This window comes from Oncorhynchus tshawytscha, linkage group LG05 (genome assembly GCF_018296145.1).
Source record: "Oncorhynchus tshawytscha isolate Ot180627B linkage group LG05, Otsh_v2.0, whole genome shotgun sequence".
Classification (NCBI taxonomy): Eukaryota; Metazoa; Chordata; class Actinopteri; order Salmoniformes; family Salmonidae; genus Oncorhynchus; species Oncorhynchus tshawytscha.
In genome coordinates, this window is record NC_056433.1 from 55,144,872 (window position 1) to 55,156,801 (window position 11,930).

General features: G+C 44.6%; 1 protein-coding gene across 6 annotated transcripts in view; it reads left to right on the forward strand.

Moving 5' to 3' along the window:
• LOC112250886 (SH2 domain-containing adapter protein D) overlaps window positions 1–10,299 on the forward strand; it is a 28,812-nt gene extending 18,513 nt beyond the window's left edge. For 5 of the 6 annotated variants that reach the window (XM_024421412.2, XM_024421411.2, XM_024421407.2 and 2 more), the window contains exons 5-7: window positions 4,697–4,868; window positions 6,306–6,425; window positions 9,328–10,299. In XM_024421412.2, the coding sequence (XP_024277180.1) occupies window positions 4,697–4,868; window positions 6,306–6,425; window positions 9,328–9,514 (479 nt within the window). In that variant the 3' untranslated portion in view covers window positions 9,515–10,299. Of the gene's footprint in view, window positions 1–4,696; window positions 4,869–6,305; window positions 6,706–9,327 lie in introns of all 6 variants that reach the window. The other variant, XR_006083448.1, reaches the window with a different exon arrangement.
• The last annotated feature ends 1,631 nt before the right edge of the window (window positions 10,300–11,930 follow it).

An 11,930-nucleotide genomic window follows, 5' to 3' on the forward strand; every position in this document is an offset into this window, starting at 1 on the left:
AGTCCAGTCCAGCTCAGGTGGAGATCAGTGTCTGGGTGTGAGTTGGTAGTCAATTATGTGACACCAGCAGTGTGAGAGAGCCTGCTGCTGGCAGACAGACATGCTCAGTCCAGTAGGTTTTAATTAGAACACTACAAACCTGTCACTAGCACCTAGCTCGCCCCTATTACAACCATCATTAATTCCTGTGAATGTTTTAACATTCAACAGTGAGGGTTGCATAGATAGCCCTGCAGCCATGCAACACCAATTAGTGAGCTAATTTAATGGACACTCATTACTCCACACAGAATGCCCTGTCTAATGAGTAGATGAATGGTGTTAGGTACACAGCATATTTGATCTACAGTATGTGATTTTAGTATCTGATCTCTGATATCTTGTTTCCCTCCACAAGTAGGGGGCCTTAAATATAATTTAAAGGTCTCTCACACAATATTTTGCAGATACGGAATGTTGGATTGGTTTTCCAGGTGTGAATGTACTGTAGACTGGCGTCTACAAAGACACATTTGTGTGCATGTGTGCGTGCGACGCAGCAATCATGAGATTTCCGTCACCTTGGCCGGTGTGTCCCTGGTCTGTTAGCTCACTCTAAGCTGGCCCTGGGGTTCCCAACTGGCTTCTCCATCAATTTACAGGATGTGTCGTGTTGACATTCTTCCAACCCTCGCGCTCTCTCGCTCCATGTGAAGCTTTACTGATGTTAATGGAAAGACATCCTTCACCATCCAGACTCGTTCCCTCAAGTGAGTTGGATGGGAGGCAGAGTGAGATGGGGAGGGGGGAGAGAAGTAGTGAAGGGATAGATAATGCACCACTTAGTGGGGGAGAGAGGGAGGTGTGTGTGTGTGCGCAGGAACCAACAGAATATACAATCCCAGAAAAAATGAGGCCAAGAAGAGAAATCAGAAAGGGAGGAATAGTAGAAAGCCATTGGTTTGAGCTGAATAAGAAAATGGCAGTTCTGTCCATGAAAATGGATTTCAAATGCCATATTCCTATTTTATATGCCTTAGTGTTTATTCATGGATAGGGGTGTTAATTATCTGTCATTATTAGGAAGAAGTTGCGCCCGGCAGAAAGCCTTTTGTTGGCAGAGAGAACATGGGGAGCTGGGCTTGTTACAAAACAGATGCTTTGTGTTTAATGACGAAATACAGCAGGATTTATCCAATGCTCCTGTCACTTGATTCCAGGATAGTTATTTTGATAAAAAATAAAATGGCTTTTTATATTTACTCAGATGATGAGCTCTGAGGTTGTAGTGCCATTGTCTTCCATACTGAAAGAGTCAAATGGATTGAAAACTTGTTTTATACTGAAATGCCTTTTTCTTGGTTCAACCAGCGGACCCACTTCAGTGTGAGGTTGTCTTTTGTGTCTGCTGAGTGGTTTGTACAGGTTTTCAAATATATTATTGAATATTCTGTTCTGAAATGTCATTCTGCCTGCTAGTTCTCTCCCCTCTCTCTCTCTCTGAACATGATGTTGTCAGAATGTAAATATATCACAAGAAAGACCTTCGGGCAAATGGCCTCCACAACCTGTGTGATAGATCCACAGCTTCCCATTAGTAGTAAATGGAGCCCAGATGTTCCCTCTGTTTGAGTGACAGCTCTGTGTGCGCGCATGCACCCGGCCAGCAAAAGGTCACGTCCTGCCCTTTGTCACAGTGATGAGTGCTGACATCTGTAGGAGGAGGTAAAGGTGATGTCATGAGGGGATTATAAAGGGGCCATTTAGGGGAAATGTTACACTGCAGGCAGGAGGTCGCACTGGAACACGGATGCCCCAAATAGCCTTCCAGACATTCAAACATTTATACTGGACACTTGTGTGCTACAAATAGCAGCAACTGTGGAATCATAGAATTTGAACAGAATGCACACCCACACGTACTGCGAGTGCAACTGGTTTCTAAGTACATGGTGTACTGTATGTCCTTGGTATTGCATCCCCCTAAACAGGGCAGGAATTCTGTTAGAAATGTTCTCATTTAACTGTGACAAGCAAAGCTGAACTCTAACTGCAATCCCTTTTCAAAACCATGTATGATTCTCTTCACTGAGTTCATTCCCTCCTTCCTTTCATTCTAGTCCTCCCTCACTGTTGTTCTCTCTGAGCTGGTCACACTTTAATGATGGCTTCTGCAGGGCTGGGAGGGCTCTCCAGATGGGGCCATTGTACTGCATCATGCGCCAATAGTTCACAGAGAGCCAGAGAAAGTGGCGGAGTGTGTTTTCCCTGCTCAATAATGAACTAGTGAGAGAGCGAGGGAGGGATGAGAGTGAGGGATGTATGTACAGCATCACTGGGGTCTCTCCTAATGCCCTGTTCAGCTGCCCTTTTATGTCACACACCCAGGGGGTCTTTGGTTTTGTCCGATCATCAAGATGTCAGCCCCCCTTCATTTGTTTAGTAATTCACTGTGTGGTGTGTAGCGCAGCTGTGGCGGATTCTGTGTGCGTGCGCCATTGAGACTGCAGTAATGGGTTACGTGGTTGCTGGCCACGGATTGTAATGAGCTATTTTGTTCCGCTCCTGCCTCATTTGTGTTCCCTGTCCTCACCATCCTAGACACACAGTCCACATCATTGTCAATCTGACACACAGCATCTACTTGGCTACCTTCAGACTTCTTACCTCTCCTCCATATTCCATCCATCTCCATATTCATTCTACTTCCCCCTCCTATCCATCGATTCTTTTTTATCTGTCTCTCCTCTGCACCTGGCTCCCTGTAGAGATGTCAGAGCTGCCTGAGCTACCCTGCCCCCCTCCAGTGGGGCAGCAGATGGAGGAGGAGCTCCTGATAGGACAACACCTACCCAGGACAACACCTTCTCACTTCCCAACCTGTTCCCTGACCCACCAGCCTGAACCCCCAGTGTCCTGCATCTGCCCTGCCTGCTTTTTGTATGATGTTAACATACAGTACCAGTCAAAAGTTTGGACACACCTACTCATTCCAGGGTTTTTGTTTGTTTTTACTATTGTTCTACATTGTATAATAATAGTGAAGATGTCAAAACTGTGAAATAACACACATGAAATCATGTAGTAACCAATAAAGTGTTAAACAAATTCTTCATAATAACCTCCCATTGCCTTGATGACAGCTTGGCTCTTCTTAATGCGTTTGTGCTAATCAGTTGTGTTGTGACAAGGTAGGGGTGGTATACAGAAGATAGCCCTATTTGGTAAAAGGCCAAGTCAATATTATGGCAAGAACAGCTCAAATAAGCAAAGAGAAACAACTGTCCATCATTACTTTGAGACATGAAGGTCAGTCAATGCAGAACACTTTTCAAGTGCAGTCCCAAAAACTATCAAGCGCTATGATGAAACTGTCTCTCATGAGGACCGCAACAGGAAAGGAAGACCCAGAGTTACCTCTGCTGCAGAGGATACATTCATTAGAGTTAACTGCACCTCAGAATGCAGCCCAAATAAATGCTTCACAGAGTTCAAGTAACAGACACATCAACATCAACTGCTCAGAAGAGATTGTGTGAATCAGGCCTTCATGTTTGAATTGCTGCAAAGAAACCACTACTAAAGGACACCAATAAGAAGTAGAGACTTGCTTGTGACAAGAAACACGAGCAATGGACGTTAGACCGGTGGAAATCTGTCCTTTGCTCTGATGAGTCCAAATTTGCGATTTTTGGTTCCAACCGTCATGTCTTTGTGAGATGCAGAGTAGGTGAATGGATGATATTCGCATGTCTGGTTCCCACTGTGAAGCATGGAGGTGGAGGTGTGATGATGTGGGGGTGCTTTGCTGGTGACACTCAGTGATTTATTTAGAATTCAAGGCACACTTAAGCAGCATGGCTACTACAGCATTCTGCAGCGATTTGAGATGGTTTATGATGAGTTGGACCGCAGTGAAGGGAAAGCAGCCATATGTGGAAACTCCTTCAAGACTGTTGGAAAAACATTCCAGGTGAAGCTGGTTGAGAGAATGCCAAGAGTGTGCAAAGCTGTCATCAAGGCAAAGGGTGGCTACTTTGAAGAATCTAATATATTTAAATTTGTTTAACACTTTTGGTTACTACATGATTCCATATGTGTTCATAGTTTTGATGTCTTCACTATTATTCTACAATGTAGAAATAGCAAAAATAAAGAAAAACCCTTGACTGGTACTGTACATCAATGGGTCACAACCTAACAACCCAACAATAGGTTTGGCAACAAGTGGCTATTGAAGGCCTTTTTTGTAACTCATCATAATAGGTCTAGTAAGCCAGATACTGGTGGTAGCACACAACAATGGGTCTCATAACATTGGGTCATGGTGGTATTTTGCCTGTCGCCACACAGCACCGACTCTCCCTCTACATCGCACTGCAGCCCCTCAGGGTCCGCTTCTGCCACAACCCAGAAGCCCCCTGTGCTATGTGGTCCTCTCATGCCTCCTTTCATTAGGTCACCCTGCAGATCTCCCCTGGAGCAGCTCCTAGTCCCAGCCAACCATTGGATGATGATGTTGCACCCAGTCAGATCTGTGCTACCAGCACTCCTCTCCACTGTGTACCCCTTCAGCAGAAACAGTCTGTTCTCTGTGCTATGGCATGCCCAACCCTTTTTCCATCTGCACCAACAACAGTATCTACACTGTTTTCCCAGGCCTGGCTTGAGTTTTCCGTTTTTAATGAGATACTCTGACTCACTTTCTTTTTTTCAGTGCAGTTTGATGGTGCTGAGTGGGAACGGTCCTCGTCCCCCACCGAGCGCCTGCGTCCACCCAGGTCCAGTCCCCTGGCAGGAGGGAGCATGAAGTTCCGGATGCCCTGCTCTGACCCTCACAACATGATGGGGGAGAGAGTAGACCCCAACCTGCCCCTGGAGAAACAAGTGTACGTACCGTACTCTTTTCCTTTTGTAATGACATTTTTATTGTTTACTTTGATATCTCTTGTTTGGGTTGGGTGTTATTGCTTCATCTACCCAGTAATACTGAAAGCATCACAGTAGAATGTAAATGTGGTTTTGTTTTATACATGTATATCATTAGAATAAACTATGTTTCGATATACAATATATGAATGAACAAACTCTACTAATCAATCATATATTTGTACACCAGGCCATGGTACATGAAGTGAGAGGGTAGTACATTACTCTCCCAGGTGGTCTTTTAAGGGTTGTTATAGGATCCACTGGAGATCCCTACTCATGTTTGAGTGAGTGTGGTCTGGTCTCAGTCCGACCCCTGTGCCATCTGCCAGAGTTAGTAAACAGTGACTAGAGGAGACCATGCTTGTTTAAAGTGAGAAGAAACATGGTTATAACACACTACATGACACATTTGCACCTACAGAAACACATTTCAACAATAGTGGCAATCAAATATTTGCACGTCACTTTATTTTCACATCTGTGTACTGTATGTCACAAAAGAAAATCCCTTAATTTACCACTAATATTTGACATTGCACAGTACTCCACGGGCCTAATTTATCAACCATGTGTACATTTCTTACTAAATTTTGGCGTAGGTGGAGATTCTAGGATTTGTGCGCATCACAACTTATTGGAATGTATTAAACGGTCATACGCAACATATCCACATTTTTTAAATTGATAAATCAGAGCCATATTGTATACACCCCCGCCTGAAAAACGTCCTCCATTCACCTTTATGGTAACGTAAACACCCTCATTTGCTGTATGATTTGGAAATATTGCAACTGGGCCATGTCTGATTCTAAAAGAAAGCACAATGGTAAATTGGAACACATTTCTGTAGAGGTGTGGGCTAATGTTTTCAACTTTTGCTGTTACTTTTTCAAACAAAAAATGCTATTTCCTGTCTTGGTAAAGGCTCTGAGATTAAGTGGGCTATGATGTTGTGCTCCTTGGCTATTGAATGAGCGATGAATAAGTAGTAGCCTAATATTTGTTGTGGAATTAACCAGTTATGTCAGTAAATACGATTATGATTTCAGACCATATTATAAGACTCATAGAAACATATTAGGCTGCATGCTGCTCTGCGAACTCCTTACCGATGGCAAACGCATCTGTTATATAATTAGCCTACGTTTTAGTGCTTTTGTTAGCCTTCAATAAATATCCAATTCTGTGCGTCAAACACCTCCATTTCCCCCAAAATAACAATGTTTGCTTGTAATACAATTCTTTAACCCGAAGTTGTGCGTACGCATGGTCTGATATTTGCATGGAGATACGCACACTTTCCTGTCAAGTTCAAATTTGATAAATATCAACCTTTTGATAAATGAGGCCCCATGTCTTTTTCCCTCCCTCCATTCATGTTGTGTATCTGTCAGGTGGTACCACGGGGCACTGTCGCGGTCAGAGGCAGAGTCTCTGTTGACCCTGTGTAAGGAGTGTAGCTACCTGGTGAGGAACAGCCAGACCAGCCTCAACGACTACTCTCTCTCACTACGGTATAAAGCTCAACATAATCACACCATTTACATCTGAACAGCAACATCAAATCATTGCTAATGCACTTAAATACAGTTTGGTATGAGTCAAATAGTCCATAAGTACAGTAGGTTAGAATATTTATTGAATCATCCTCCGATTTAACTACTCTGACTTGATTGTCTCCCGAGTGGCGCAGTGGTCTAGAGGCGTCACTACAGACCCTGGTTCGATCCCGGGCTGTATCACAACCGGCCACGATCGGGAGCGTCGTCCGGGTTAGGGGAAGGTTTGGCAGGGGTAGGCCGTCATTGTAAAATAGGAATTTGTTCTTAACTGACTTGTGTAGTTAAATAACGGCAAGTATACTGTGTAATGTATACTTGCAGCCACCTTCCCTACTGAGCTTCTATCTCACTGTATGTAGGCCTCCATCTGTCTCTCTTAACCTCCTCTGCTTTCTCTCTCCTCCTCCCTCAACCCATTGAAGATCATTGGCACACTGATTTTCTTCTCAATAGTCCTTCATGCCGCATAATAGTGCTTATATGGCCAAATCTCTTCTCTCTAATTACTAGCTTGATCCTTAAATCCCCTTCTCCATCACTCTCCCCCTTTTTTCTCCCTCCCTCACTCTCATTCCCCCTCTCTTCCCCCAGCACTTCTTCTCTCTCTGAGTGGTAATCAGGCAGATACAGCACACTGCAGCTCTCACATCAGCCGCTTTCCAATCACTAATGAATATGAATCACCTTCTGTGGGCCACACACAGGCACGCCTGAGTGCACGCACGCACACCACATTAGAGGTTCTCATTTTCAGCCTCACAGACATCACACGGATACAATGTCACTCAAACACACACACAAACACACACCCGCCGATGTTAACAGCTCAAATAGACAGGCTGACATGTGAAACGACAAAGCTACAGTATGTGGCCCTCGTCTCACAATAGGAGGTCCAGGGGTCTGAAAGAAGCAGTGGTTTGATCTTTAGACTGGCAGGTGCTTTGTGTCTCTAAATTGTTGTGAGGGAGACATGCCAGAGGTAGTTGGAGATGGAATCAAAGCGATAGAGAACCAGTAGAGTGAGTCGGCATGGAAACAGACTGACACACAGCCCAGCATCACACCAATATGGATGAGGCAAATACACAGACAAATCATGTCTCTTCAAGAGGGATTCTTCTCTAACAGCTTGTCAGGGATCTGTGATTTAATTTGAAACACAGACTATATATAATAAAGTGTGTGGACACCCCTTCAAATGAGTGGATTTGGCTATTTCGGCCACACCCGTTGCTGACAGGTTCACAAAGCCATGCAATCTCCATAGACAGAAATTGGCAGTAGAATGGCCTTACTGAAGTGCTCAGTGACTTTCAACGTAGCACCGTCATAGGATGCCACCTTTCCAACAAGTCAGTACGTCAGATTTCTGCCCTGCTAGAGCTGCCCCGGGGGAACTGTAAGTGCTGTTATTGTGGAGCGGCTCAGCCGCGAAGTGGTAGGCCACACAAGCTCACAGAAAGAGACCACTGATTGCTGTAGTGCGTAAAAATAGTCTGTTCTTGGTAGCAACACCATCGAGTTCCAAACTGACTCTGGAAGAAATGTCAGCACAAGAACTGTTTGCTGGGAGCTTCATGAAATAGGTTTCCAGGGCCGAGCAGCTGCACACAAGTCTAAGATCACCATGCGCAATGCCAAGCGTCGGCTAGAGTGGTGTAAAGCTTGGCGCCATTGGACTCTGGAGCAGGGGAAACACGTTCTCTGGAGTAATGAATCACGCTTCACCATCTGGCAGTCCAACGGACACATCTGGGTTTGGCGGATGCTAGGAGGACGCTACCTGCCCGAATGCATAGTGCCAACTGTAAAGGTTGGTGGAGGAGGAATAATGGTCTGGGGCTGTTTTTCATGGTTCGGGTTAGGCCCCTTAGTTCCAGTGAAGGGAAATCTTAATGCTACATTATACAATGACATTCTAGACGATTCTGTGCTTCCACCTTTTGTGGCAACAGTTTGGGGAAGGCCTTTTCAGCATGACAATGCCCCCGTGCACAAAGTGAGGTCCATACGGAAATGGTTTGTCGAGATTAGTGTGGAAGAACTTGACTGGCCTGCATAGAACCCTGACCTCAACCCCATCGAACACCTTTGGGATGAATTGGAACACGAGCCAGGCCTCATCGCCCAACATCAGTGCCCTTCTTCACTAATGCTCTTGTGGCTGAATGGAAGCAAGTTCCTGCAGCAATGTTCCAACATCTAGTTGAAAGCCTTCCCAGAAGAGTGGAGGCTGCTATGGCAGCAAATGGGGGACCAACTCAATATTAATGCCCATGAATTTGGAATGAGATGTTCAACAAACAGGTGTCCACTTATTTTGGGTCATGTAGTGTACCTTTCAAGCCTGATGGGTGATGTGCTCCAAAGAACACAAAAAACAAGCCATAGCTAATTAGCAATGTAGTGATGCTGGTTCTGTTTGTTGTTATTGCATTGTGTAGAACAACAGATTTCCCTAGTCTTCCATTGTTGATTTTGCAAACTAATGATGACCAATTAGAGCCAATTGTCTTTCCCTCTGCTTCTATAATTAGACATACATCATGATGGCAGCTAGCTCTTAAAGGGGAGGTGCAGCGCTGCTCTACTGCTAGTTCTGTATTGCTTGCTTCCTCTCCGTCGCTCTCTCTCTCATCATCTTTGTCTTGTCTCTCACAAGCCATTACATGACTAATTTATACTGTATAATTCCCCCTTCCCTCTCTTCTTACTAGTCCAACATTATGATATGTTGTTAAATCTGGGTAAGAAATGCCTCATAAAATGCCAGAAATAAGTAGGCTGTATATGTCACTTCCAGTGTGTCATCATGTGGTCCATGACTCTGCCCTTCGGCCTTCTCTCTCAGGAGCTGCCTAGGCTTCATGCACATAAAGTTCAGCCAGTGTAAGGATGGGAAGTACGTCCTGGGGCAGAACAGCCTGCCATTCAACACCATCCCAGAGGTCATCCACTTCTACACCACACACAAGCTACCAATCAGAGGAGCCGAACACCTGTCTCTGCTCTTCCCTGTGCTCGTACAGACCCTCTGATTTGCTGGGACAATGGTCCTGGAATCCTAGGTCACATTGTGATTGGAAATTGACTTTAGATTGTGTAAATTCCTTTAATATTCGAGTCAATCGGGCCATCTGTGCTCTCGTTGGACTAGGCTATTTGGTTGAGGATTCAGCATCCGCTGCTTTGTCAATACCTTCACAGACCTTCTCGTTTCTGTTGTGCCAAATCTCTGTGATCTGGGAACAGATTCATATGAAACGCAATACCTGGACTGTACCAACACCTTCTCTCTGTAGCCTACCTGGGATGCTATCTGGACTGACTGTTGCAGAAAGAGCTTCTCACTGAGCTAGTGCTGCTGCCTGTACTGCTCCACTGGTTGACAGTCTGAGGGGAAACGTGGTTCTACTCACACAAACCTTTGTTGATTTGATTCTCTCTGTACTGTTAAGTAAACCTATTTGTCAATGCTTTATGTTGACGAACTGGTGTCAACCCGCGTCACTTACTGTATGGCTGTTGTAGCAGCAGCTGTGTCTGATTGTACTACTGTTGCCGTGTGGTTGTCATATGATCTGTTTGTCTGGACACTGTCACTGACTGGTTGCAGTGCTCTGTAGTTGACCAGAACCATTTTCAATGGCGAGACAAAGGTATAAACTGCCATATCAGTGGTAATGGGTGTTATGGTTTAATGATTATTCTTACTATCTGGGTCGTCATAATCAATGGCATTGTTGTCGTCTCTGATTGTAATTATGGATAAGACGTTTTCTCATTTACCTGCTGTGTTCAACAATAAACAGTTTCTTAAAGAGCCGTGTCTGCTTTGTGCATCATGTGGAACGACGAGCATCACAGTGTCTGATTATGTAGATAAGACTGAGGACTAATCTGATGTGGTGTCATTTTTTTACATGTTAATTCTCAGAAATAAACAAACTCTCACATGGATTAACACTCATGATCTTTGCATTTTGGGAATAGCCAGTACTGTACCTACCTTGAGATTAGACCTAGATTTGCAGAACTCTGAGTGGAACACGGAGAGGATGGTGGACTACAAAAGCATGCGAATGTCCATGTTTCCTCTACTCCAGCAGACGCAGGCTCTTCCCCAGCCATTAGGCAGCAGGGGGAGAGGCAAGTGTAGCGAGAAGGAGAGGAAGGCAGGTCTCATTATTTAGGGTTTGCTGGAGTGAAAGGCACTGGGATTGCTTTCATTACTGAGCCAAATGCGGCGGCTGATTACCAGTGGGACGAAGAGCAGAGACGAGCGAGATCACTCACCCTTGAGAGGGGGAAAAGAGCGTAGGCGCAAGGGAGGGAAAGAGTGCCGTGTCTGTATTCCTGTGCTCAAACACAAGACTAATAACAATAACGATGAGCAATACGAATGTCGTAAATGTACTAAGTAATCCACAAGCATAGTGATTTATATATTTTCAGCATTCTCCCTAAACTGCTTGTTTTGTTTTGTGTGTTCAGATAAGCATCCTATGTTATTATTGTGGGCGGAGAGGATTTCTATAAGGGTTTTGTTTGAATATGGTTGCATGTGTGGGTACTGTACAGTCATGGCCAAAAGTTTTGAGAATGACACAAATATTAATTTCCACAAAGTTTGCTGCTTCAGTGCCTTTAGATATTTTTGTCAGATGTTACTATGGAATACTGAAGTATAATTACAAGCATTTCATAAGTGTCAAAGGCTTTTATTGACAATTACATGAAGTTGATGCAAAGAGTCAATATTTGCAGTGTTGAACCTTCTTTTTCAAGACCTCTGCAATCCGCCCTGGCATGCTGTCAATTAACTTCTGGGCCACATCCTGACTGATGGCAGCCCATTCTTGCATAATCAATGCTTGGAGTTTGTCAGAATTTGTGGGTTTTTGTTGGTAGCACTCACCTTGTCTTCTCCGGACAAGCTTTTTTCCGGATGCCCCAAACAATCGGAAAGGGGATTCATCAGAGAAAATGACTTTACCCCATTCCTCAGCAGTCCAATTCCTGTAACTTTTGCAGAATATCAGTCTGTCCCTGATGTTTTTCCTGGAGAGAAGTGGCTTCTTTGCTGCCCTTCTTGACACCAGGCCATCCTCCAAAAGTATTCGCCTCACTGTGCATGCAGATGCACTCAGACCTGCCTGCGGCCATTCCTGAGCAAGCTCTGTACTGGTGGTGCCCCGATCCTGCAGCTGAATCAACTTTAGGAGACGGTCCTGGCGCTTGTTGGACTTTCTTGGGCGCCCTGAAGCCTTCTTCACAACAATTGAACCGCTCTCCTTGAAGTTCTTGATAATCTGAAAAATGGTTGAATTAGGTGTAATCTTACTGGCAGCAATATCATTGCCTGTGAAGCCATTTTTGTGCAAAGCAATGATGATGGTGCGTGTTTCCTTGCAGGTAACCATGGTTGACAGAGGAAGAACAATGATTCCAAGC